At 50.4% G+C, this 25,914-nt stretch overlaps 9 protein-coding genes across 9 annotated transcripts; 5 read left to right on the forward strand and 4 right to left on the reverse strand.

Moving 5' to 3' along the window:
• Positions 1 to 1,687: 1,687 nt before the first annotated feature.
• Positions 1,688 to 2,909, reverse strand: K452DRAFT_302752 (uncharacterized protein; the record flags this gene model as incomplete). The annotated part of the gene is made up of 2 exons (XM_033542632.1): positions 1,688 to 1,720; positions 1,788 to 2,909. The coding sequence occupies 2 exons, from the start codon at positions 2,907 to 2,909 to the stop codon at positions 1,688 to 1,690; spliced, it is 1,155 nt and encodes a 384-aa protein (XP_033392137.1).
• Positions 2,910 to 3,216: 307 nt separating this feature from the next.
• Positions 3,217 to 4,023, forward strand: K452DRAFT_130275 (uncharacterized protein). The gene has a single exon (XM_033535280.1). It carries the CDS (start codon positions 3,395 to 3,397, stop codon positions 3,932 to 3,934), a length of 540 nt encoding a protein of 179 aa, XP_033392138.1. The 5' UTR covers positions 3,217 to 3,394; the 3' UTR covers positions 3,935 to 4,023.
• K452DRAFT_292402 (uncharacterized protein) lies at positions 3,780 to 4,723 on the reverse strand. The gene is made up of 3 exons (XM_033541372.1): positions 4,435 to 4,723; positions 4,237 to 4,346; positions 3,780 to 4,164 (listed from the first exon to the last, which is right to left on the reverse strand). The coding sequence occupies exons 1-3, from the start codon at positions 4,693 to 4,695 to the stop codon at positions 3,999 to 4,001; spliced, it is 537 nt and encodes a 178-aa protein (XP_033392139.1). The 5' UTR covers positions 4,696 to 4,723; the 3' UTR covers positions 3,780 to 3,998.
• A 310-nt stretch (positions 4,724 to 5,033) lies between these two features.
• On the reverse strand, positions 5,034 to 5,623 carry K452DRAFT_292404 (uncharacterized protein). Its single transcript, XM_033541373.1, has one exon. The coding sequence runs from the start codon at positions 5,532 to 5,534 to the stop codon at positions 5,277 to 5,279; it is 258 nt and encodes an 85-aa protein (XP_033392140.1). The 5' UTR covers positions 5,535 to 5,623; the 3' UTR covers positions 5,034 to 5,276.
• Positions 5,624 to 6,770: 1,147 nt separating this feature from the next.
• Positions 6,771 to 9,336, forward strand: K452DRAFT_322426 (uncharacterized protein). Its single transcript, XM_033544503.1, has 2 exons — positions 6,771 to 6,961; positions 7,014 to 9,336. Exons 1-2 carry the CDS (start codon positions 6,802 to 6,804, stop codon positions 9,224 to 9,226), a joined length of 2,373 nt encoding a protein of 790 aa, XP_033392141.1. The 5' UTR covers positions 6,771 to 6,801; the 3' UTR covers positions 9,227 to 9,336.
• Positions 9,337 to 10,449: 1,113 nt separating this feature from the next.
• On the reverse strand, positions 10,450 to 11,567 carry K452DRAFT_237547 (uncharacterized protein; the record flags this gene model as incomplete). The annotated part of the gene is made up of 4 exons (XM_033537596.1): positions 10,450 to 10,661; positions 10,727 to 11,200; positions 11,261 to 11,395; positions 11,444 to 11,567. Coding segments are annotated over 4 exons (945 nt in total), but the record flags the coding sequence as incomplete, so codon positions are not given.
• Positions 11,568 to 12,620: 1,053 nt separating this feature from the next.
• Positions 12,621 to 13,219, forward strand: K452DRAFT_313176 (uncharacterized protein; the record flags this gene model as incomplete). The annotated part of the gene is made up of 2 exons (XM_033543634.1): positions 12,621 to 13,022; positions 13,082 to 13,219. 2 exons carry the CDS (start codon positions 12,621 to 12,623, stop codon positions 13,217 to 13,219), a joined length of 540 nt encoding a protein of 179 aa, XP_033392143.1.
• Positions 13,220 to 14,106: 887 nt separating this feature from the next.
• K452DRAFT_362533 (uncharacterized protein) lies at positions 14,107 to 16,646 on the forward strand. Its single transcript, XM_033546508.1, has 4 exons — positions 14,107 to 14,348; positions 14,405 to 14,720; positions 14,773 to 15,394; positions 15,448 to 16,646. The coding sequence occupies exons 1-4, from the start codon at positions 14,179 to 14,181 to the stop codon at positions 16,263 to 16,265; spliced, it is 1,926 nt and encodes a 641-aa protein (XP_033392144.1). The 5' UTR covers positions 14,107 to 14,178; the 3' UTR covers positions 16,266 to 16,646.
• A 5,752-nt stretch (positions 16,647 to 22,398) lies between these two features.
• Positions 22,399 to 24,487, forward strand: K452DRAFT_292407 (uncharacterized protein). Its single transcript, XM_033541374.1, has one exon. It carries the CDS (start codon positions 22,471 to 22,473, stop codon positions 24,283 to 24,285), a length of 1,815 nt encoding a protein of 604 aa, XP_033392145.1. The 5' UTR covers positions 22,399 to 22,470; the 3' UTR covers positions 24,286 to 24,487.
• Positions 24,488 to 25,914: the final 1,427 nt, after the last annotated feature.

Raw genomic sequence — 25,914 nt, forward strand, 5'->3', positions numbered from 1 at the left:
TTTTCCTCCCAGATTGACAAATCACATGTAAACTAGTAGCAAAACTCTTGAATAGTCGTAGCCTGCATATCGCTCAGGGCGATGGGTCAGGGTAAATAAATACAACTCAACTCAACTCAACTCAATCACTCAATCGACTCATAACCAGATTGACAAATCACATGTAAACTAGTAGCAAAACTCTTGAATAGTCGTAGCCTGCATATCGCTCAGGGCGATGGGTCAGGGTAAATGAATACAACTCAACTCAATAGCGCTGTAAGATAGCGCTCTTCTGTTATAAGACCGAGTAATCTACTGTAGGATAGACTTAGCCTTCTTCTTCCCTACGAGAGAAGTCCTGCCTAGCTTATTAACCCGGCCGGTGCGACGTATTGTGGAAGAAGCGAGTATCTTGTAGCCTTAACCCGGGTAGACTCTATACTCTTTAAAAATTCGCTTCTTGCTGACACGCTTTGTAGGACTGCGCTCTGCATTGACGCTGACTGCCTTCCTTAAAGCAGCTTTCTATGGCGTTGTCTAGTCGCTGAAAGGCGTGTGTGTGAAGGTATCGGGTTCGGGTGTGAGTAGGTCGCGCGAAGGCTCACGTCGCTTGCGGTACTGAGAAACAGCTGGTCGCCTGGGGGCAGGTCGCTTTGGGTGCTCCTTGGCCTTCGTCATGCTGAGTGCTGAGAGCTGTGCGACTGTGTGGCGTGCGTGGGTGTGGAGGGTTGAGAGGTTGTTGTTGTTGCTGGGTTGACCTCCAGCACCCGACACCCGACGCCCGGCCCGAGAGCCCCACACGCAGCCGACGCCGACGCCGGCGACACGAGTCATGCAGTCAGTCTCTCGGCCGACAAAGCAGGCGAAGGTAAGCATGACCAAGCATTGTGTAAGCAGGCCTCACGCTCATAACCACCCCCCGAAAACCGGAGAAGGGGCAAGTATGCGCGCGTTTTACATAGAAGCAGGGAAGGGTGTTTAGGATTTATTACTATTAGGCCGGGGCGGGGTGGTATAGCTACTAGGTAGCACGGTAGCTAGCCACGTAGGCGCGGAGATAGGTGCGGGTGTGAGTGTGTAGGCCGAGACATGTCGGGGTCAGAGTTCACCTAGTTGCTCTGGAATGTAGGTACCTAGTGGTTGTAACGACGGTAAGAGTGCGAGTGCGATGACGGTAGTGCATGATGCACGATGCACGATGCTTACGCTTGCGTGCATGCAGGTACTCCTACCTATGCTGTAGGTACGTAGGCATGTGGCGGATAGTGGAAGCAAGGGATGGTGGTGGGGTACTCTACGCGAGTGTACTCTACGAGTACTCGTACGCGACTGGACTCGTTCTAGCGCACCACAACGGCGACGCAGCGATCACGATCACCAGACAGGCAGGGCAACGGCGCAGTGAGTGAGTCTGTGGCGCGGGGTTAGGGTGATAGGGGCTAGCGCCACTGCTGTCATTTTCCTCTTTTTTCCTTTTTCTTTTTCCTCCACCTTCGCATGACGAACCTTCGGATGATGAACGGACAAGGCTACTCTACGAGCCTACTCTACGGAGTACGGTCGGAGAAAGCATGAATTTCTTGAAAGCAACGTCTTAGTTTTCGGAATCTATTACTACAGTATTCTACGTCAAGACAACCTCCACCACCAACATAACACACATCAGCAGCCACACACACACACACACACACACAACACCAGTAATCTAGCTGTACCAGTTGTCGTACTGGTAGTTAACCTATCCATTTGTCGTTAGTCACCATCACACAAAAGTTTAATTAAAAAGCGGAAGGAAAAAAACTCACGTAGCGGGTATCAATTTTCTTCAGATCGCCGACGCCGAGGTTGCCAGCATCCATGGCAATCTCGTGCTTCATGATGGTGATGGCCTTGGCGACGCCCTCCTGACCATAGACATTGGCGTACATGAACGGCCTGCCGAGGCCGACGGCCTTGACGCCGAGCGCGAGCAGCTTCAGCGCATCGCCACCATAGCGCACGCCGCCGTCGGCGAAGACTTCTGTCTTCTTGAAGACGTCGGGCGCCTGGGCGTGGATCTCCAGCGCGACCTCGAGCGGCGAGGGGCTGCCGTCGAGCTGGCGGCCGCCGTGGTTGGACAGGTAGATGGCCGGGGCGCCGAGCTCGACGGCCTTTTGCGCGTCCTCGGCGCTCATGATGCCCTTGGGGATGATGGGCAGCTTGGTCATGTTGCGCAGCGTCTGGTAGTAGTCCCACGTGAAGTACGTGTAGCCCGGGTCAGCGGAGCCGACGCTGAAGCGCTCAGCGCGGTGGCGGTTGCCGTCGGCGGCCGAGTCGACCGTCAGCACAATGGCGGCGAAACCCGCGTCCTCGGCGACCTTCAGCTGCTTGGCCACGTCGGTCAGGTTCTCCTGCACGTACGTCTGCTGGAACAGGACCTGGCCGGCCGTCTTGGCCGCGTGGATCTCGTCCTTGGACTTGCTCGAGAAGTCGGACACGACGTAGAGGATGTTGGCGTCGGCGGCGGCCTTGACCATGTTGACCTCGGCGTCGTCGTGCGCGTAGCCCGCCTTGGCGCACGGGCTGATGAAGAAGGGCGCCGACACGTTGTGGCCCAGCAGCGTCGTGGGCAGGGAGCTCTCGACCTTGGTGATGTCGACGAGTACGCGGGGCCTGAAGCGTACGCGGCCGTAGGCCTCGAGGTTGTTGCGGTACGACCACTCGCCGGCGGCGCCGTTGCGGTAGTACGTGTAACCCGTCACATTCATGTAGTTGCGTGCGACGAAGTCGAAGTCGGGCAGGCCGACAATGGACGTCAAGTTGGGCAGCTGGCCGGGCTGCAGGTCAGGAAGAGCATCCTGGATGCCCGTGTCGGGCTCGTTAAGGAAGGGGCGCGTGGCCAAGGCCGACTGGGCCAGCAGGGCGAGGGAAAGTCCTTGGAAGAGCATGGTGAAGAAAAGAAGAGGAAGGCCAGCCTTCAGTGAATGAGTGACAAGGGTGAGTAGAGAGAAGGGAATGGGATGAAGAGAACAATGAAACAGATGGCAGAGCGGAAGAATGGTACTTTTATATTGATGATAAGAGCTTGAGAAAGGTAGCCCTACCGGCAATAGTCAGTGCCCCCCGCCAGGCGAATATGAGAGACATTGGCACGTCGCTTCGGATGGAGGCCTTGCCCAGCTTGGCAGGACCTTAGATAGAGGCAAAGGGGGGGCACGCGACGTGTATAGACTCGTCTCGGCCAGGAAGGTCAGCGATAGGCGAGAGAAAAAACGTGCTCGACCCAATTTCTCCGACGCAAGCCAGGAAGCGGAATTCATGCGCACTTGGGCTGGCGACTCGTGAGAGGGGAAGCTTGGCGTCAGTTTCAACAGACGACGCCCAGGCCGGAGCTCCCACCGGCTTGTTTGTGATTGAGCGAGCCAGGAGCCGGATGCGGTGCTTGCGCGAGGCCGATGTTCGTGATGGAAGAAGCTTGTGGAAGGTTAGGACAGGACTCCCCCGCAGGGGCTTGATGAAGAGAAGGAGGGAAGGAAGTTGTTACTGCGGGGGGACGCGCGAGTCGCGTCAACGGTCGACGGTCGCGCCCACGGTCGCGCCAAGCCTTTTCCGGAATCAGCCGGGCGCGTCTCGCTCTCATCCGTCATCGGCCGTCGTTCATTCTTCCACGGAAGTCAATCTTCACCTCTTCGGCGAGTATTTTCTCACCTCATCCTTCACCCATCGGCTTCGGACCACGCAGCCTCTCACACCACGCCCCGCCCGGTCCGCTTCGGTGCCGTCACTACCGGTCCGCCGGCCCGTCCACGCAGAGTGCTGGCGGCTCCGACATCGCGCGGATGCGGACTGCGGATGGCGGATGGCGGATTCTGCAGCAGAGCCTCTGCCCACGACCAGCTTTTATTGCATCCACTTACCCACCGTCATACAACACAGGTTCTTTGATCTTTGCCACGGGAAGGCTAAGTATTAACCCGTCATCACAAAGAACTTATGCAATGATAACAATACAGTATGTACCACAGTACCCGCCCATTCTAAAACGGTCCAATAGGTCCCAGCAGCGTCGAGTTGTAAACCGGAATGTCCAGATCCGTCCACGAGCACTGCGAAAAGCCCGAAGCAGCATAATGGCAATCGGCGCCGGCACGCCTATCCCTCGTGAAGCTGTGACGGGCATACTTTTCGCGGAAGAAGCGCTGTCTGCAGATCCCATAAGCATGATGTACACAACAAGCAAGCAAACAAACAAGCAAGCACACAGGCAAAACTCACCCATCCGCCGCCACCGGCTCTCGGTACCCGTGCGTCAGCTCAAGCGTGAACTCGCCAAACGACTCGTGGCGCGAGAAAAACCACGACCAGGCCGTCGTGTTGCAGAAGATCTATAGCACCGCGTATAAGCACCGCGCATCAGCCACCTGGCCAAAAACAAGACCACAAAAGCAAAAAACTGAAGCGGGCCCAGCTTACCCGTCCATGCGGCCACCCAATGCCATTCAGGTCCCACTGCGCGCTGCACGCGTCCACAACGCTGTCAACGCTGTTCCCTGCCTCCTGGATCTGGAATGCGATGGTCGTTTTCGTGGAGCCAGGGCTGCCGCGGCCGGCGCTCGCGCTAAGGGAGGTGATGTGGAAGCTGCCGAGGTCGGGGTAGGTGGTGTTGGTGTTTGTGGCGGTGGCGGTGCCGGCGGTAAGGGCCGCGAGGGCGAGGGGGAGGGGAGGGAGGCGCATTGCTGTGGGGTTGAGGGGGTTGGGGGTTGTGTTTGCTGCCCTGTGTGAGGTTGGGATTTGGTGGGGTTTTATACCCTGCATTCGTGGGTTCTCATTGTGTTATTCTTCTTCTTGTTCTCCTCGTCGTAGTGACGACAGAGTGGTATTGCTGATGCATTATACGAGGTCGCGCAGGAAAAGCAAGTACGATGATCGCTAAGTGCGTACATATGCAGGTCGCGTCGTATCCCGCATTTCTGGAAGAAGCGTCGGATCGCCGCGTCTTCCGCGATCTTCACATGGATCTATGCTAGCTTTTGGCTTAATACGAGTGTGTCTGCTACCCTGTTCGGCAGAAGTGGATGTTGATGAGATACACAAACAGCAGCGATGCTGCGAAAGCGATGAGCTAATACCGGTGTCGACGAAGGAATCAGCTAAGCAAAATATCGACATCTAAACCAAAACTAATCGCACAGTCGTTGCTTAAGAGCCGCACACCTCACCCTGGCCCGTATCCGCGAAAAAACGGCAAAGGTCCTTGATCTGCAAACCGCCAACCACTTATCGCGTAAGCCCACACCGTCTCTTCCTGTCGCTCATCAACGCACAAACACACCCAGCAAACCAAAAGCCCCAACCACCGCACCATAAACCACGATCTTCGCAGCAAGGCCCCGTCCAGCCAAAGCCTTGTTCAGCCTCGAACCCGTCGTGGCAGCTGCTTGCGATATTAGAACCTGCCTTGCCCAACTAGGAAGTAAGTAGTAAACTACGTACCTGAGATCGAAGGCACAGGAACTATAGATGCTATGACGGTGATCAGAAACGTCGTTGTCGCTGCTATCATAACGTTCCATGGAGTACCGGAGCTGCCGACCACGAAGCCTGTGCTTGCTGCTGCTGCGGCGGCGAGGCTGTGGTTAAGTTTCCAGGTATGTGGTCGCAGTAGTGGTGGTTGCGAGAGGCGAGGTCATGGTCATGACAAGGCGCGAGAGCGGCGGAGGGTGATGGTGTGGTGGGTGGAGGCTGGAGTGGCGTTGTTTGATGTATGCAGGGCGGGGATGGCTGTATGGGGGCGCTGAGTCATTGTGCGGCAAAGGAGCGTGTGGCTTCTTCTGCTCGGGGCGGTTGCATTATCAGTACCCCGCTTCTTACTGTGTTTGATGGACGATCTTATCGCTCGTTGGTTGGGGGTTTGTGGGATGGATGGTTCTGTGTTTGATGAGCCGGGATCTCGCATGGCATTGAGTAGATGGTACACACGTGTTTTGGCTCTTTTTCTAGGTGCAAGATTGTTAACAGATCTTTTTGGTGGTGCAATAATGAGAAATTAATTCACTGATGGTATGTCACAACCTTTTTTCATAGAAGCGGATCATATCCGCAAAGCTCCGGGTCGTTTTTCTGCGGCACTTCTACGCGAGATGCAGACGAGTGTGAAGGCACAGCTTCGACGCTTCAAGACGCAGATTTCCGCGAGGTCCCACTCTCTTATGGATGCTGGGTCGAGGTGGCGCGGTTTGATTAAGCGTCGTGTTGTGGGTGCTGAAAATAGGATGGTGCTGCTGCGACAAGCAGACGGAAATGAATGCGAAATGGCACATGACGGATACAAATTCTGTCGACTTTTTGATCTTGTCATGCGATGGCAAAGGAGTTCAGCTGGGTTGTGAACGAAAGGAAGAAGGTGGAACGGCTGAGAATCAAATGCGCGGACGCGCCCCACCACGCGCGTGGAGATGAGGTGCGCGTGTCCGCCCAGCTCGGCTCCGCTCCTCACTCCGCCCTTTCCCCGCCTCTCCGCCTCTCCAACTCCCAAACAACACCAAGACACCACCTCAACGCCATCTACACGACGGCCGTTGAGCTACCAGCCCACCGCATGCATAGAGCTCGCCGTTGTTGTCTGAGGATTCACTACCGCACACTGACAGATGAGGCGGCGCCCTCCGCTAGTCAGTCTCGACTTCAGCCGCACACTAGTCAAGCCACAAGCGCCTGGCCGCGCCTCCTTCACCTCTCCTAAGATGATTAACATATATATAAATCCTAGAAAGCGTTCACTATGGAGTGTTTCTTCAGCATTGGTTCATCCGCCACTCGTTTTCCTTCGCGCTCGCAGCCATGAAGTACGCCCTCGCCGCGGCTTTTTGCGCGCCTCTGGCGCAGCTTGTCGTTGCCCTACCCAGCCGTCATGACCGCCGCGATGTACAATGCCCGTCTCTCGCTGCCATCACGCATACAGAATGGCACAGTGCCAGCACTCAAACGGTGACCTCTATCCGTAAGCTCACCATTGCCTTGTCACGTTCCTAGCCCATCACTGACACACATAGAAACAAGCACCATTACAGTCCCCTCTATGAGGGTTGAAACACTCACTCTCTCGACGGTGCTGTCGACGCTGACAATCCCCGGTGTTGGTCATGTCACCACCATCACTATTCCCGGCCAAACTTCCACTGTCACGCTCCACAAGGAGCCGGTAACCGTCACGGCCCCGGGCAAAACAACGACTATCATGCTCTCTGAGGCCAGTCATATCACTACGATGGCACTTCAGCCGACTACGGTTACAGTTCCTGGCCGAACCACTGTTATTGCATTCCCCGGGAACAACCAGGTTACGACAATGACGTTGGAGCCGACGACCATTACAGTTCCCGGTGGAGCAACAACTTTAACGCTTCCAGGAGCTGCCAAGACTGCCACTGTCACTCTCCCTGCTGTTGATCAGGCTACCACTATCACCGTTCATGCCGCGGCTCCAGAAGCTAAAACTGTTACCATCACGCTTCCTGCCGTTCAGACTATGGCTATGACTATGCCTGGTGGCACGACCACTGTTACTCTGCCGAGCGAGGAGACAACCTTTACACTGCCCAACGGCATCCGCACCGTTACCGCTCCTATTATTACACGCACCATCACTCTGCCTGCGCAAGTCACAACTATCACTGTCACCCCGACAATTTCTTCCGCTGGCTCCCAGGCATCGTCGAGCTTTGGCACATCTCAGGAGATTTCTTTTACTGGAGCCCAGACGCCTTTGACCGCTGCCAGCTCTCAAGCATCTTCAATTGGTGCTTCCTCAGCTCACACCTCTGGCAGTGCGGCGTCGACGGCGACCACTGCTGTGACTTCAAACACTGCCAGCACCGAGTCTTCCAGCAGCGGGCTGTCTACTGTTGCCGCGTCCGGAACTCCTACTTCCGATGTCTCTACTTCTGCTGCTTCGCAATCCACTGCTAGTACAGAGAGTACTGCGATCACGGGCACTGACGTCTCCAGCGCTGGTACTTCCACCGTGGCTACGGAGACATTAACCGCGGAGACATCTGCTGTTGCCACTAGTACTTCCGGCGTCGAGACTGCCACTGCAGAGGATTCCACTGCTACTGCTAAAGTCTCTACCATTGCTACACAGACTTCCACAGCTGCTACTTCCGAAAATTCTATTGCTGATGCCTCTTCCCCGACAGACGCATCAGCCACCGCCACTCAAACCTCTACTGATGACCCTTCCATCACTGGGGCACTCACTACGGCTACTCAAACTTCCACTAATGACGCCACCACTACTATTGAGACGACTGCCGAGGAGGCTTCAACCGAAGTACCTGCTACCACCACTGAGTTTCTCACCGCTGAAGCTACTGTCACTTCCACCGAGACCTCTGCCGCTGAAGATACCACCACGGCACCTTCCGAGACAGCTACCTTGACTGGCGATATCCCTGTGGTTACTACTTCAGAGCCTTCAGTTGTCACTTCTGTTGACTCCATCACTACTACTAGCGAAGCTTCCACCGCTGCTGTCGAGACTGCTACATCGACTGAGCCTACTGATAGCATTGTCGTTGAAACTGCTACGTCGACTGAGAGTACTTCTTCCATTGAAACTTTAGCGACTACTACCGAAGATTCTACCGCTACCACTGAGGCTGCTACTTCGACTGAAGAGCCCAGTGCCGTCGTCACGACCTCAGTAACCGACGCTATCACGACTTCCATCGCAACTATTGCTACGACCCAAGCCACAACAACTGCTCGCACCTATGCGCCTCCGGCTCCCACAAACGTTCTCGTAAACCCCAGCTTCGAGGGCGACTACGGAATCCGGCCATGGTCCGACTTCGGCACCTCGACCGTCTCTCAAGCATACGCACCAGCCGAGCGCGTGCACAGCGGAACGTACTCGTGCTCGTTCCTCATCAGCACCTACCCGGGCAGCTACTCCGGCATCAGTCAGCAACTAACCGTCGTCCCCGGCTACGAGTACAAGCTGAGCGCGTGGTTCCAGCGCCAATGGTGCTCCGCGGTGCCCGGCACGTTCGAGGCGTACGTCGTTATTGGCACAGACTTCGCCAACCCGATCAGTATTCTTAATACCAGGACCACGGCGTGCAATTCCTGGACTGAGTTTACGGGAACGTATACCCCGACGGCTGAGAGTATTATTCTTACTGTGAAGTACACTAACGATGTGGATCAAAATGCTGGTAACGGTCGTATTCAGTTTGATGACGTTACTTTTACTCCGGTTTAAGGAGTGCAGCTTGTGCTTTGTTAGAGCTGATGTGGATTTTAATTGCTTTAAATGGAAGCGGCTCTGTCGAAAACAAAAATATTATATTAATGACATAAAATTCTCCCGACTGCAACTTTCATTTACCAATACCAATCTGTGATAATGCTTCCTCTCATCCCTTCATGTGCCGCCGGCCAGGTCGAGTTGGTGTCCTGCGTACCGCCTTGCACTAACTAAGGTCCTTTTTCTCGAGTTGTTAAGGGAAGCGAGCATACGACGTGAAACATTTGCTCAAGCAGGTTTAGAGCTCTCCCGGCCAGGTATAGATTCTGTCGTTACTAGCAGGGGAGGAGGGGTCGCGAGTGCTTGACGCACAGAGGGATACAACCAACCAACCGAAAAAAAACTACAGCCACAAAGAAGCAGCACATGAAGACTAGAAAACTTAAAGCCGAGGCTTTCTTATTCAAACACCGAAACTCCTTGCCAACCCACCCACCAATAAAAACACTTGCACATGTCAAACACCACAACGCCACAGCACTGCCGTGACGAGATCGAGTACTCGCGGCGGCCCATCTCCTGGTCGCAACGCACTGCCCCGCCCGGGTCAAGTCAGGCGACTAGGGGTCCCTGTTCGCTTGGAGGGTATTGGCTCATTAAGCGCTGCGATTACAGATCGCTGTGGGAGCGGGAATGGCGTGCTTTGGTATCAGGGTGGGTGGGTAATTTTGAAATTCTGCGTCGGATGAAGGACTTGTAAGAGAAGGTGGTAGAGGCTACTGGGGGAAATGGTGTTGAAATGCGTGATTATTGCGTTGAGGTGGCGTTGGTCACTGTTCCTTTCTTCACTGAAGATAAGGAAGACGGGGGGCTTAGTGAGTGAGTATACGGATGGTTGGATTAGCAGTACGGATTCAGTGTAGTTGGAATTCGACAGGGTGCCTAGAAACAGAGGGAGGGAGGGGGTGGTTTGGTGTTTTTGCTTTTGTGTTCATTCGTCCAAACTCTGCTTCTGATGGGAAGCCGCCAAAAATTTTATACCGGATCATTAGGGACATATTCGGTGTTGTGGCAGTATTGGCAGTTGTGATATGATGGCATCACAGTCATTAATCGATAGGGCGAATGTGATTACGAAATTTATAGTTGTGTATATACACCTACCTCCAATTGCAGTAGAGAAAATTCAATTTTCTTCTCCCGAAGATCTCTCGCTCGATGCCTACTTGTACTGGTTCTCATTCGGAGGTTTTTGAGCCGAAAGTGTCCAGCCTGTGTCCTTTCGTGGCTGCCATTTGCGTTTCATCCTTTTTGTAAAGATCCTTCAAGTAGTCTTTGAAGTTTTTCGACATGCGCACGGTTGACCTGATGTGGTCCCTCTTGATCAGAATCAGGCCCTTCTTGTCGCGGCTGTCTTCAACTTGTGCGAGTGCAACTGCTATTTGGAATGCTAGGAAGCCGTTTAGTAAGTATTCCCCAGGTAAAACAGAAGATGCTCGACAGTGAATAACTAACCGTTTCGGATTTCTCCTCCATTCCATTGCAGGCTTTGGACTTCTTCGGATGTGACGTAGCTTCTTGTACTCTCTTGGATTCTCATCTTGTCGTCCTCGCTTTCCAGTTTTCTGAAAAAGTTCTCCCACACGTCCTCGCGGTCTTTGTCCGTGAAAGGTGGGTAATGAAGCATGATGTGGATTCTTGAGATGAAGGCTTTGTCAAAGGTGCCTACCCTGTTCGTCGTGAGGAACAACATGCCTTGATAATACTCCAATGCTTTGAGAAAACCAGCAACCAAGTTGTTTCTCGCCAGGTCTTGGACTTGCCGATGCTCCATGTATATGTCGGCTTCATCAATGAGCAATATGGCGCCCCAGCTTTTGGCAAGTTTGAACCATCTGTTAAGCTTATCTTCGATGGTTCCTGGATCGGTGCCATTATCAGCACAGTTCAGGGATAACAGAGGACGCTCAGTGTGAGCTGCTACACATTCTGTTTGACAGTTTTTAGCATTATCGGGGTATTAGAGCTGGGAGTAAAAATGGTACGAACTAGCCGTGTACGTCTTCCCAACACCCGGCTTTCCATGCAAGAGGAATATAAGACCTTCGCCTTTCCCCTTGATGAAATTAGTTGACCACGAAGGCTCTGACAAAGTTATGACACTTTCGTGCTCTAGTTGAACATCTCGTCCATGCTCCTTCGGAGTTTGTCCTTTGGCCTGTTCCTTTTCACTCATGATGACGAGGCTACGGACATACTTTTGTGTCAAGTTAGTTATCAACAACTTGTCTTGTTTGTCCATGACTAGATCTTCTAAGATCCTTCTGTCAAAGACGGCGTCTTTGAATCCCAAGACATCTAGATAAGCTGAAAACTAAATGTTAGCGTGATTGTAACACTAAATTAAGTTTGTTGCTTTAAGAAGGGGCTTACCCCATTCTCTAGTCTTTAAAAGAAAGGCTGGTGTTTTTGCGTCACACAAAAATGCTGGAAGTGGCTCGAGTTTGTCATCGCCCACTCGTTTTATACCGTCGCAAGATTGAAAAACTATATTGTGAAGCTGGGCGCGAGGAATTGGACGCCGCTTGTCCTTCTAAATTACTACTACCTATAGAGGTATATATGCTGCTATCTAAAAGAACACGTTTTCTCTTTGGGATCATTGCTTCCTTGCAGTAGATAAACGTGTGGTGTAAGGGGTAAGGCTTTAGTGTAACAACTGACTGTAATAAGGCTGAAAAAACGAGAGTTATCGGAGTGATCCTGGCTGACATCATCTAAATCAGAACAAATTACCACAAAACGCAATTCATGAGATCAATGCCACTGTACTGCCCCACTCTGCGGTCGATAATTCGCAAGAGGATCTGTCTGGTGCTGCTCACACGGACATCTCAAAATCTTTGCCTGGAATCACCCACAAAGTAGAGTATATAAACGAAGATTCCATGGACACCGTATATCATGATGATGCAGCAGTACACTCCGCTAGCAGTACAGACGACCACAATAACTCTCAGTCAACTTGACATGGGCAAATGAGAAAGGAAAAGACGATACACCGCCTTCTTTCCGAAGCAAAGGGCAGTCCTACATCAGGATTATTTCTCCACCTGTCCAGAGCGCGCTCCGGCACGTGGTAGAGTACTACCCCGGACAAGATTTCTCAGGCCAAGAAATTGTCATCAAAGAACCGTACGCAGTGATTTGACACCACGAAGAAGCCTTAGGGTCTTACAGAGAAAATTTTGCTCCTGGTGCCGCACTGGTAGACGCTGCGTCAATTTCGTGCCCAAATCGTTACACGTACGATCATATCGGAATACTTCTGGATTTTGTCCGAAGCAAATATGGCGATGCTGTGAAGGAAGAAAGACAGCGAAACTTAGAGGGGTCATTAACGTCGAACATGGAATGGCTCCTGTTGAGACCAGGTATGGAAGTCTATGTTGACCAGGGCCATTCAGGCGACTATGAACCTTACATCTTCAAGAAAATGACCTTTGGCATGGTAAATGGAAGGATAACAGATTGTTGTCATTACTTTTGGAACATGAAAGGCGGCAGACGGTACTTGCACGCCTGTAATTCATGGGAACTTTCGGCCAGCCAAGATGGCGTATTTGACATTGCGGATTGTTACATAATCCCTTGCCACTACGTGGAGCAACACGAGGACTTGAAAATAAGGGGTCACACTGGGAAAGAGCTAAGAAAGTTCTTTGAAGATCGCGGACAGTTGTACTTCAAGTTACAGAAAAAGGGGTGCTTCGATTTTGATGGTGTGATAAGGACACCACCAATCAGACCGGTAAGTTCATTCGTTAATACATTTTATGGTAGTGACCTGATTCACAGACAAAATCTTAGTATGTCGGACAGGTCATGGTTGACCCCGACCAATGGGAACTCGATCGCAGAACGTACTATTGGAGCGAGAAAATGGACACTGATGGCCATATTGGTAAAACTGTTGCAGCATTTCGTATCTGCAACTGCCGACGATGAGAAGAACTCGTCAACGGAAACGACAAAGATATATGTCAGCCAGGATCACTCCGATAACTCTCTTTTTTTTAGCCTCATTCTCTAGTGGTTACACTACAGCCTTACCCCTTACACCACACGTTTATCCACTGCAAGGAAGCAATGATCCCAAAGAGAAAACGTGTTCTTTTAGATAGCAGCATATATACCTCTATAGGTAGTAGTAATTTAAGGGGACAAGCGGCGTCCAATTCCTCGCGCCTAGCTTCACAGATGATTAGTAGTTTTCTGAATGATTATTGTCCCCATTTCGGTATGATATACTTCTTCATTGCTGAGATTCGCGTTTGGCAATTCCATGTTCAACAAGGGTGGTTATTCTTTGGATCGGACGTGCTGTATCGGCTGATGTTTTGGACCCGTGGCAGTATTTGGATTCACAGTGCATTGAAGGATATCCTGCACAAGTGTGCGCTTTTATGTTTAGCGTCTTCAGCTGATGCCCACACTCCCAGGAAAATTTTGCTTTTCTTAGACACAAAATGCATGATTTTTGCCTTGCGCCACGTTTCTTACTTCAATCAATATTGGTAGCGCCAAGGCCGGCTTACAAGCATATTGTTATTATGGTGCCGATTATGGGGTTCCAAGTTCGCTCAAGTTCGGGCAGACGTGCATAATCGAGGTTATGATTCGTTCTTGACTTTGCCGAGCTTATGCCCAATAACAAGCTGTTCAGCCATTAGAACGTGACACTGGTCAACCAAAACTGCGGAAAGCGCACCAGGCAACAATAACTCACGTGTGACCTTTGCCCTCCAGTTGCCTTGTGACTCATTGAACTAATCATCGATTAACGCGGTTTTCACGTCCTCAAACAAATTTTTGCCCATACATTGCTGAATGGCCCTGCAACAAATATTTGTCTACTGAGCGTCTTTAGTGCTCTATAGTGTTCCCCCTACTGTTACAAATCTTCCATGCCACCCCAAAGTTTACCGATCTCGGAGGTGACGAGGGCATTTGCGATACACACGGAGAAACGGTTAGCAAACGCAGAAGGATCCAGGCTAGAGGAGGCCATGGTAGATGAAACAAAGTGGCATCAGCAGCGGAAAGACAGTTTTGCTCAATACTTAGACGAAACCTGGTAAGGCACTAAGGCCGCTCTGTACCTAATGCTCCAAGCTGAACATACTTGTGAAGGAGCGAGGAGGTTGCAGAACTTCAAAGCCATCGGCAGCAACTTGATGCTCTTGTCCGAAAGTTTCAAAGCTATCTGCCAGAAGACCTCAAAGACAAAGCTACAAACCCCAAATCTTTCCGAGCGGTGCACAAAGTTGTTGAGAAGGTTGGTTCACGCTGGAAGCAAAAGACCGAGGTCGACAAGTTTGTGAAGGCAAGACAGTTACTCCGCAAAGTCGGAAGCACTATTGACAGTCACTCCAATGTCCTGAAAGTGCTACCCTCAGGAAACGACTATGCGGCACCGTTCCTTGGGGCCATTACAGTTTTCATTAAGGTATTCTCAGTAAAACATCAACTTCTATGCGCAGATCTAACTTACTCCCCAGGCTTCTTCTAACTACGAAGTAATCTCCGAAAGCTTTGCTCAAGCCATGACTGAGATCAACGACAGTGTAACCACGGTATATGAAGAAGTCCTCGCATACAAAGACGAGATCCAGATCCAACACCTAGTGATCCGGTTGTATTGCCAGATCTTTACATTTTTGATCAAGGCCATGGAGTGGTACACAGACAAATGGTACAAACGAGCCCAGCGAAGCCTGAATGAGAACCTCTACAGCCAATATCAAACAATACTTCAGGAGATCCGCAGGCTTGCCGAAATGATACATAAAAGAACAGTCAACAGAAAGCTCGCAGACCTGGCTGCAGCAGAAGTGACCACACAAGAGGAGCTAAAATTCTTGATCTCGCTGCAACAACATGACAGGAACAATAATATGATGAGACAAGAAGGTTACTTCGAGAGGTTGAGTGTCGCGATAAGGAACGAGTTCAAGGATCTGATACAAGAGAAAAGAGACGTCGTCCAAGAAAACATTATGCATGGTCTCGAGCTAAAGTCGAAAACCGCCATGTACATTGCAGGTGCGACGATCACTAAACATCTTGAAAATGGTGTCACTGCATGGAGCAGCCTACCGACAAGCCCAATCCCAATTTGCGGTAAGTCGCGAAATAGATTTGATTATAGAATGTATCACTCACTTTTATACCAGACGAGCCTACCGACTTCAACGATAACGAAGCCCTAAAAAATAGCCCTCATCTTGCTTATACGAAGCAAGAGGTCATGCTGCACGCCGCATCCTTAGCCGATTACTTCGACGACACGAAAGTCTCGCCCTTCTTCCCGTCCGACGAAGCTCCCGCTTTCCTTGCCGACCCCAACATTGTGTACCGACTGAGATCTCACACCGTGTCCTCCACTTCAGTTATTCTTCACATATGCGGCGTTCCGGAGCTAGCAGAAGAAACACAGTCCGCCCGCATCGCCTCTCGCTATGCCACCGCCACTCGGAAAGTGGGTATCGCTGTGGTGTCTTACTTCTGCACCCTTTCCCGCGATGAGGTACCGACAGGGCGGACGGCAGAGACAATAGAGCTCGTGTCCCTAATGTATGCGCTTATCCGGCAGCTTGTGGAGCTGCTTCCGGAGAAAGAAGCGGGCGAGCGAAGATTCGGTGATGGGTTTGGTGTGGAAAGATTTGCGAGACTCGACGGAACACTGCTGACATGGAACGATGCGTTGCAGCTGTTGGAGGATTTGTTGGAGGTCAACGATGAGCCGTTACTGTACTTCGTTATCAGCGATCTCAATGTCTTGGATGATGTCTCAAGGCATAGCACGACAAACGCGCTCCGGGACTTGATTCTGCTCCTACAGAAGCAAGCGCAGATGGAGAGAATGGATAGGCGAACCATAAAGCTGCTGTTCATGACAGCCGGGGAATCAGCGGCGTTGAACGAGGTGTTCGATAGCGCGGACGCTATCAGGACAGCATCATCGGGTCTGGCAAAGAGTCTTTTGTTATAACCTGTTACTTTTTTTCTTTCCATCTGCTGTTTCACAGTTGATGTAGGCTCTTTCGGAGTATTAGGATACACCCATAGCGTAGCAGGAACGTATGTGAGAATCTTTCAGCTTTCTGCGTACACCACAGACAACAATCCTGAAAGTATCCGTGACGCTCATATGTCTCCCGGGACCACCTTGCCGGTGTCCAATGTAACCTCAGACCCTTCAGCTCTCAATGTATCGCGTTGTTCGTGAACGGTCGGGTCGTTCGACATGACGGACTGGCTGTCTCGGGCTGTGGGAGCGACTGATATCTGCGACAGGCGCTGGCAAAGGGTTTGAGACAGGGTAATACAAGAAGATCGTAGCTGGAATGCTTTAAAAGTGGAGGTGGGCGGCTCGACGTTGGTTGTGATGATGATGAAAAGTGATGGTGAATGCGACAAAAGATGAGACGAGTTGGGGCGCAAGTGCGGGGTAGTGTTTGCATTTGCGGGGTAGCCCACGTGTTGGCAGGGCAACGGAACTGTTGTGCAATGGCACAAAGACATCCTCTTCTCGCGATACAAACATCACGTACTCTCATTTTCCAAGCGACACCGAACTTTTTGAGATTAATATTTCCCTGCGCACTGCAACATTTTCCTTTAGGCCGAAAAGCCCACTAAATATTACTTGCCAAGGAAGATACGAAAGAACAGGAGTTTGCCGAGTAAGATCAACCGAATACCGAAGAGTAGAAAGTTCAAACGAAGATACCTCCGGCGATGAAGAGACATTCCATCATGAACAACACACTCCTCATGCCAGCATCAGCGCAACGAGCGCCAGCGTTGGAAGTTTTCGTAGCAGACGAGCTGGCGCTGGAAGAGCTAGCCGATTCCAAGACTCGAGTGCTGCTGCTCCGATCTCCACCTGAATTGCTGGAGTTTGGGTGTATAGTGCTTGCACCTGACACAGAAGACGCTGACCTGCTACCCGGAAGAGGTGTCACTGTCCGCGTAACAGTTCCGATAACGACTTCAGTGACGCCATTGCTTGTCTGCACTGCAACAACTTGATCCATGGAGCCTGAGGTGATGGTTACTGTTGATCCAGGCGAAATTGTCTGGCTTCCGACGAGGAAGTGGGATTGTGAGTCTTGGGAAACAGTGATGCCGCTGAGGACTACTGGTACTACTGGTGTAACCGAGACAAGTTCCGCGGAGGTAGTGACACCAAAACCGTTACTTTCAAGCGCCACTGTGTTGCTGCCCGCAATGAGGTGTGTAGCACTGCCGCTTGTTTCGAGTGCGAAAACGGTCGTTGACGAGCCGGACCCAAGTGTGACAGAAGAACCAAGTGCCAAAGTCTGGGTGCCTAGAACTACATGCGACTGCTCAGCATTGGATATCGTAATGCCGCCCAATGTGATCTCAGAAGCCGTAGTAGGCACTCCGGCGCTGATTTGAGTAGGTATAGTATCCGGTATTGTTATCGTTTCGTCGCCTGCTACGAGTTGGGTAATGCTATTGCTGGTATGCAACGCCACTATCGTTGTTGTAGCTCCCGAGCCCACAGTTATGGAAGATCCAGGGTTGAGCGTTTGTGTCCCAACAAGGAGTTGAGACTGACTGTTACTTGAGACAGGTATGCCAGCTAGTAACGTCTGCGAAAGAGATGAAGCCTCTGCTTGTTGTACGTTCAGTGTTGCAATCGTGCTACCATGGGTAATTGCTTCATTGCTGTTGGCAACGGACTGTTGCACAGCTGCTGTAGTAGCTTCTCCGGAGCCATAGAAGGGAGATGACCCTGGTTGCAGCGTCTGGTCTCCAACACTGGCATGTGATATATCCTCAGAGTTAGTGATGAAGACTGGTATATCCACGGGAGCTGGAGCTTGTGTTGGAACAGGAACATCGTAAGTTGTGCTTCCAATTTCAAGTTGCGTGGCGCTTCCACTGGTGTGCAGCACGACCAATGTTGTGGACGGACCGGAACCCACGACGCCAGAAGATCCAGGAAGTAAAGTCTGGGTACCGATGATTGCCTCCGATTGATCATTCCAAGATACTGTTATGTCGACTGGAAGGGGAGTAGAGGCGGATGGATCAGTGATGACGGAGATGACGGCAACTGGTATTGAAGTTGTTGCTGGGAAGCTTGAAGTTTGAGCAACAGTTGTGGGGACCGCGCCATTTGAGGCTTCCGAAGTCCCATCGTTCGAGATTGGTTCGATGGTTTGACCGGCGCTTGTCTCAGGTGTTGGGAGTGGGTTAGCAGTAGTGCCCGAAGTAAGCACCTCGGAGCTCTCCAGTATTGTACGTTGGCTATCCTGAGAAGTCGGACTGGGACTAGTCTCTTCGGATTGAACGGGCGAGAGTGTGGGAGGTATAGTTGCTTCCTCAGGTGGGGCGGAGACAGTAGAAGCTCGGGTAACCTCAGATATATATTCGCTTTGGATTGTTGTCACCGGGCTGTTCGTTGATGTCTCAACTGGCAACTTTATGCTGATTTGCTGTGTCGTTGGAGCGCTGCTTGTCCTCGGAGGTACTTTGGATTCGTAAAAAGTCGATGTGACAGTAAGATACAGAGCCGTTCTCATTTCCGCTATTGGCGCAAAACAAGAACTGGTTTGGTCGCTCTTTTTGCATGGGTTCTCTGGTAAAGCAGTCCGAACACAGTTTCCTATGATTTCATCCGAGTAGCCGGGCAGTAAGCCTCTGCCTCCAGAAGCCGAATCCAACACGTAGAAAAATCCTTGCGGATCTTCAGCGTCCGTTTGAATAGAGACTTGAGCGGTTGGTGCCTGGACATAGGTAGTTGGGCTGCCTTGCGTCACAGCACTACAACCGGTCCATGTACCAGCCACTAATTTACACCATCCGTGGGGGGTCTTTGTTGTCAGATCTTCTGTTAAGACGAAGGAGTAAGGTGTCCAAGCCCAGAGAGCTGATGTACAGATCTCAACGCCATTAGTTGTAATTGGAATCTCCCCCCACCACGTGTATGTGCCCGAAGCATATGGAGTGGGGTAGGCAATGGTGGTGGTTTTATCTCCTGCGACCTTTGTCGCTACCTGGGTTCCAGCAGAATTTGTAGGCGGGTTCCATCTTTTGGGAGAGTCTGTGAGCGTAAAGTAGGAGGTGACTGCGGATGTTGCGTTGGTGTAGTTGTTAATAATATGGTAAACTACCGCTTCGGTAACAGTTGACAAGCTGATCTTCTTCCAGGTTGAGGCATCATATCGCCATTCCGAATATGAGCAGTCATATGTACAGCTTGACTTTGTTGGTGTCACAGGAGGTGATAGATATATGGTGGAGGATGACGGAAAAAATTCTGCATTTGAAGAGTTTGAGACTTTGGTCGTTAGTGAAATACCTTGCTATGCTCCTAAGCGAACGGGACTCACATGGAACAGTTGTATTTGCTGAAAGCGAAGCCCCGATGACAGAGAGCAAAACCAAGATATACAAAGCCATGGTCGTTTAGATGATGCTCAACAAGGGGAGCGGGAATCAGGGGAAGTTAACTCAGTGCATAAATTTACGGAGAAGATTGCGACAAGCATTGCGAAGGAAGGCCATCAGCCAATTCTATTCTATTATACCCGTACCTCCAGCTTGTGCGTAAGACGGACTCTCAGCCCATCCGTCTAATACAGTTTAGTGAAGTAACGCAAACTGCAGTCAGCACAATAGTCTGATGCAGTAGCGTCAGGCACCAGCACGCACATGGTACTTTACTAAGCAGCAACTCTCGTGGTAAAGGCAGATCCTGAAAAAGCTGTCAACACGCTGCAGGCAACGCTTCTCTTGGAGAATTTAAGCATGAGCGATAAATATCAATCATCCACTTTACGACCCACCCTTTTAATTATCGGTGGGGGTGGCTTCTGGACCGTTGATTCCGGCGGTAAATGAGCCGGCATTAACTTCGCTCCAATCAGGGCACTTGCGTTGCACGAGGATATTGTCTCGCCGCGTGGGCGAGCTAACCGCCGGCCAGAACACTACCTTCTAATAATAGCGCAACAACGTCTCACAACCTGCAGGTCAACACTGAACAGTGAAGTTAGCCCCCAAATCATGGAAGTACAAAGAGGCTAAATGCTGCGATAATGTTGCAATAAATGGGGTTTCAATTGATAGTAATGAGTGGCATGATCTTGTTAGGAGCCCGGTAGGCGGAGTCCTCTTATAACCTGTGCTAAATGACTAAGCCACAGAAAAAGCAATATAAACTGCGTACACTTCAATAGATAATTATCAATTTTTTTCCTTTCCACGTTTAAATCAACAAATTAACAATTCCAAAGTTGATAATTCTGACTACTTCCGCAAACGTAGTCTGACCTGCGCCGATATTAAAGCAAAGTATGTGCTGTCAGAGGATATGAAAATTGATGCAGAAGCACTGCAGCGCAGACATAGGCAACTATGCTTGGCCGCATGATGACTGCATTTTTGCGCAACACTACGTTCGGTCATCTTTTTGCCGCAGATGTTCAATATTCCCGCTAGATCCACGTGATAGAAGGCGATTTGAGATTCCTCGATCAAGCCATTGAAAAAAGTCGGCTTAAAGTTTGACATATAGTCGGGCTCAGGTCTTTTTTGTGTACAAGGAAATACTTTGGGTATAAGGGGAATTCGAAATCATTTTCGGGCCATGATACCCAATTATACGGCACAAGGTATAAGAGAGTTATAATTTAATATACATTTGTCTTCTAATTCTTTCCAGCAATGCAGAATCAAAACTTCTAATTGATATTTGGCTCATCGCCTTTCTTATTATTTTATACCTTTTTCTCTCAAATTGAGGTATAATGTTTCTTCCAATTTACACTCGCTCTATGTGAATTCTACAAAAATCTCTAATCTAATCCAATTTCTTACCAGGAGGTAGGAAAATTTCGACGCTCATCAATGGTCGTAGAATTTGCTTTCTTCGCACTGCAGCATAATACGATTGAAGTCACAGCCAAGCATGAACAGAGGGGCAATTTGATTTGATTGGCCTTGATGGCAACCCTAATTTCTATTGGTCAATAATCCTGCCGAGGCTTCCAGCAGCTTGTTCGAATCATCACCGAAGTTTCACCTAATAACAATAACGCCGTCTTGCGCCTTGTTGTTTCATTGATTAATTGGGTTCTTAACCTCCCATGAAATACTGTTTCAGTCTATTAAATGGCTGCTTCTGGCGAAGTTGCTTGAGCTAGCTACCTAGAAGCCTCGAGGTTGTAGATTTCCAAGGCAAGGAAGCTGCAGCGGTAGCTTTTTCATGGCAAATTATACAATATTGTCAACTTTACTCTGAATAACTTAGCCTCGGAATTTCCTGAAGAGAACTGGTTCTACATGGAGTCTTTACCATTCCAACTTTCCTTTGTTTTCACTGCTCGAATACTGCTAAAAGTCTCTCACTGCGGTGAATACATTTTGTTTTCACTAAAATACCCTGCTCCTTTCGTATTCCTTCCTTTTGTTCTTCAGTTTATCTGCATCGTCTCAAACCTGTACCCACTGTGACATTAGAAAATTTATATTTCTTCCTTTCGAGTAATTCTAATCAACTAGTTTTAAATGCGTTTGAGTCCATTTTGTAAACTTCCCAAGAAAAGTTGCAGGATCTTAAGCATATAGCTCAATTAGGCACGACCCGGAAGTTCTCCTTTCGAAATCTAAGCCCACGCCTCTTTGGTGATTAAGTACCAACCATCAAGGTATCTATTAGGTGCCTGAGCACGGATTGTAGAAGGGTGATCGGTTAATGTAACGTTCATTTCTTATCTTCCTTCTATGCTTTTTTACTGCCTCTTAAAAGCAAAGTTCCTGCGAAAAAAGAGATAGTGAGCGAAGGGCAAGAACCTGCTCGTGCTGCTTACGCTGCTACATAACCTTCTCCGTATTCCTATGGCGCCAGAAGCCACTCTCCGTTCAGCAAACAAAAAATGTCAGTGATGATTGGAGCGGAAGTCGTTATCAGCGATGTCTCCAGAGGTATGACGTTAGCACATTCTATGTGAGATGATCTCACGCCTCGTTGAGGTGCCAAGGTTTAGCGTTTGCGCTAATCACTTCTTACTTTAGACGCGGTCACATGTGCCAATGTCGTACGGCAGAAAACACGTTCAACCTCCAACAGCACTGCCATGCTATATCAACGTCTTATCTAGCCGGCCCGTAAACCTGTCCGCACAGTCCTGTTTCTCGAAGAATCAGTTTAGCACGAGATGGATCCCGTCAGATACTCCGTTGGCATACCCGGTTTGATACAGGCATGCGCCCATGCCTACAGAGTGGTGTCGACAATACTATCGTCAGATCAGGATGAGTTTAACTTGGAGCTGCGATGCCGCATCGAAGAATCTCGGTTCAGGCTTTGCGGTCGATATTGGGGAGTCTCTGATGGATCTGGAGACCCACACCATTCAAGCGAACCTCAAAAGAAGCGCACGGAACTGCAAGAGTTACTGGACCTTCCAGGGATGGAAAGTTTGGTTAGAGACACTCTAACTAGGGTTCATCAGCTGCTGCAAGCATGTGAAGGGTATTTGAAACGATTTGGCTCGGTCAATGAGCTAGGACATGGTGGAAGCCACGAATCACTTTCCTCGACAGACAGCCTTGCCCCTCGCATTCCGTCCAGACCCCCATCGAGAAATGCAGTCAAAATGAGGCTGTATTGGACACATGAAGACAAGGCCAGCTTCACAGGCATGTTGCGGTCTTTGGCTGGACTAAACGATGGGCTTGAGAGACTATTGCCACGGCGCGTGAAGACATCCCTAGAGAGTGCTCTGATTGGAGAGATACTGGCGGAGAAGACTCTTGTCTCTATGAAGACCCAAAGAAATGCATTGGTCGATGCATTGTCCTTTAGGGCTATGAAGAGAGATACTCATGGGGAAAGCACAGGCACTGTTCCCGATGAAGACTGGAAATCAGGAGGCACCTACAGACTGTCAGAGGCCGCGTTCACAAAGCTATCCAAGACTAAAGTTGGGCGGACCATGGAACAGTACATACCACCTGCGGATTCCCCCATCGACGAAGCTCGCGGTAGTAGCGAGCAAAGAGGATCAAATGATGTCCAGCAAGAAAAGCAGCTTGAGCAACGAGTCTTCATAGAATGGAGAAAGGCAAAAAAGGCCAACGACGAGGAGTATTCTCCCACAGTTCGCGAGAATCGAAAAGAAGCAGGCAGGGTATTCCCACATGCTGGCGGAGAGCCCGCACCCTGTACACTGCCATGCCTAGGCTACGTAGCAATCGACACCCACGCGGAACATGATATATTTGGCCTAGTTTACCGCATGCCGGAAGCCTGCATCCGGAAGCCAATCTCTCTTGCAGAGCTCCTCCAACGGGACTTTGAGTGTTCGGCGACCGCACCCAACTTGGAGACCAGACTGGGACTCGCTCGCAAACTGGCAATGGCGTTGTATGAGCTGAAATGTGTCGGCAAGTCTCATGGGCAGATATCGTCCCACAATATTGTCTACTGCCCCCCAACCTCATCAGGCAGCTCGCCCGGCACCCATGTTCACCTGCAACAGCCGTACATTACCGGATGGCAGCCATGGCAGCAAGGCAATACAGGATCCGAGAGTCCGACGGTTGGATTCCAAGAGATTGGAGTCAGTGAGCAAGAACGCTACTTTGTGCATCCGAAGCGTCCAAGGACCAGATTCAAGCATCTGTACGACATATACTCGCTCGGTATCGTGCTCGCCGAGATAGCCTTTTGGGAACCAATCTCGGCTCTGCGTGATCCTTCCGAGGATGCTCTAAAGCTGGTGCATGACTCTCTGATGAGTTGGAGGCACAGGATATACGCCACAGCAGAGAGAGAACTCGGAGCGGATGTTGGCACGGCTTACCGGGATGCAGTGCTGTGGTGTTTGAGGGGATTGGAAGTAACTCAGATTAACGATCTTATCTCCAATCGGGTAAGCAAAGAGGACTTTGACAGAGAAATTGGAATCGAGAAGGCTTTCTTTTGGAACGTTGTACAGCGGTTGGATTCGGCGAGCCGGATTGTGTGAGCGCAGGTTTCTCAGAGAGGTGCGGTAATATCGGTATGACATTTGTATGTTTTATTTCTACGACGACACGACTGCGGTATTCGGAAGAAAGTTGGGGATAATAAGGCGTAGATTTCGTAAAACAGTCAGGTTTATGGCTTTATAATGCCCGGTAATCGTTGAGTGTATGTCGCGGCAATCCACCTACCATCTTTATCAGTGGAAAGTCATCTGGGCCTTAACGTTGCTTGCTTTCGAGCGAGGAGCTTGATTTAAGCATTGTGCAAACTAGCGTTAGTGAAACAAGACGATATCAAGTGAACGTTGCCGGTGGGGCACGCTATCACCTTTTGTAGACCGGCTACGATTAACTAAATGAGCACCGTGTTCGTGTTCGGATTTGCAGGCCGTGCATACGACAAAGTCGAAGCTCAAACTCGGGCTCCGATCGGGCGCGTCCCGGCTTCGGACTCGGACCGGGCAATAAATAGATAAGATTAGATGATCGTCCAGATCAGATCTTGATGCGCCATCTGTGCGTTTGGACCAACTCCACAGGGCTGTCCACCACGATCCCCTCCTCCTCGACACCGTCATCCTCTGTATCCGCCCAACTGAGCCAGTCCATCCAACTCTTTGTCTCGATATGGCATTCGCAATCGCGAGGAGTTGTGTTTCCCTCTGTTCACCGCGCTAAAATGTACCTGCAGGATATCGTCAGTGAATGACCGTGCCTTTACTAAAGGTGCCATGCCATGTAATGTCCTCCAATCCAACTCTAAGCACCTTGATGTAGGCCGCAAAATGACATGTCATTCTCCTCGCGCTCATAGTGATGGCGGTGAACCTATGCAAGATGGAGGGTTGAAATGTAACTGAAGCGAGACTTCTGCAGGAATCTCTGTCGGTTACGATGCTTGAGGGTTGCAAGTGCTGTGATGTCACCGGTATTTGAATCTCTTACCTCCGCTCTGCACTGAACGCCTCAAAGCGGCAAGGCTTGAGAAGAGAGACCGCGATAACGGAGAGTGTCACTGCAACGGAAAGCTCCTGCTGCTCTGCAAGGGTGAAATCTGGACCACTGCTAGCTGATGTAAGATTGTGAGCAACAGGCATGCGGGGTTTATCATTCAACCACGGTTCCTGCTGTTGAACAAGCGAAAAGGGTGCGTCCGGCATGACACGCAGCGCAAGAACTGTAAGGACGCATTCGAGAGGAACGAGACTCAGACTTCCTTCGTCTCCTGCCGTGGAACGTGTGGACTTGCAGTAAAAGTAAAAATGACAGAAAACTAAGAAGTCTCTGTCATGCCCAGGAGGTCTGGGGCTGCCGTGGTCCAATGAGAGGTTCGGTCAACCTTGCCTTGCTCTCCAGAAGTATGTATACGATGACGGTGATTTTCAGAATTTTGTCGTCCTTTTCCCTCCCTGAAGTATTTGTCAATGATATTTATCAAAAATCTTCACGAATCCGCAAGTCGTGGTGGAGGTCTTCCAAATCCCAAGGTGTGGTAGTACGAAGATCTGCTTGACAAGGGTCGAATGTGCTTGGCACCTGCAAAGGTGATGCGACTGCTCTTGCTCGACCAACGGCGGAAGGCTCTGATCCACCGCAAGTCTCCACGTGAACTGCAATGTGAGATGAGGTAG

Source organism: Aplosporella prunicola (assembly GCF_010093885.1).
Source record: "Aplosporella prunicola CBS 121167 unplaced genomic scaffold K452scaffold_48, whole genome shotgun sequence".
In the NCBI taxonomy this organism is placed as follows: domain Eukaryota; kingdom Fungi; phylum Ascomycota; class Dothideomycetes; order Botryosphaeriales; family Aplosporellaceae; genus Aplosporella; species Aplosporella prunicola.

Excerpts from the sequence above, each read along its gene's own strand:
- K452DRAFT_130275 (XM_033535280.1), top strand. The coding sequence starts at position 3,395 with ATGCGGTGCTTGCGCGAGGCCGATGTTCGTGATGGAAGAAGCTTGTGG.
- K452DRAFT_292407 (XM_033541374.1), top strand. The coding sequence starts at position 22,471 with ATGGATCCCGTCAGATACTCCGTTGGCATACCCGGTTTGATACAGGCA.
- K452DRAFT_292404 (XM_033541373.1), bottom strand. The coding sequence starts at position 5,534 with ATGGAACGTTATGATAGCAGCGACAACGACGTTTCTGATCACCGTCAT.
- K452DRAFT_292402 (XM_033541372.1), bottom strand. The coding sequence starts at position 4,695 with ATGCGCCTCCCTCCCCTCCCCCTCGCCCTCGCGGCCCTTACCGCCGGC. Across the intron at positions 4,347-4,434 it reads TTGGGTGGCCGCATGGACGG|ATCTTCTGCAACACGACGGC; the intron begins GTAAGCTGGGCC and ends GCGGTGCTATAG. Across the intron at positions 4,165-4,236 it reads GAGCCGGTGGCGGCGGATGG|ACAGCGCTTCTTCCGCGAAA; the intron begins GTGAGTTTTGCC and ends TGGGATCTGCAG.
- K452DRAFT_322426 (XM_033544503.1), top strand. The coding sequence starts at position 6,802 with ATGAAGTACGCCCTCGCCGCGGCTTTTTGCGCGCCTCTGGCGCAGCTT. Across the intron at positions 6,962-7,013 it reads TCAAACGGTGACCTCTATCC|AAACAAGCACCATTACAGTC; the intron begins GTAAGCTCACCA and ends TGACACACATAG.
- K452DRAFT_362533 (XM_033546508.1), top strand. The coding sequence starts at position 14,179 with ATGCCACCCCAAAGTTTACCGATCTCGGAGGTGACGAGGGCATTTGCG. Across the intron at positions 14,349-14,404 it reads CAATACTTAGACGAAACCTG|GAGCGAGGAGGTTGCAGAAC; the intron begins GTAAGGCACTAA and ends ATACTTGTGAAG. Across the intron at positions 14,721-14,772 it reads CCATTACAGTTTTCATTAAG|GCTTCTTCTAACTACGAAGT; the intron begins GTATTCTCAGTA and ends CTTACTCCCCAG.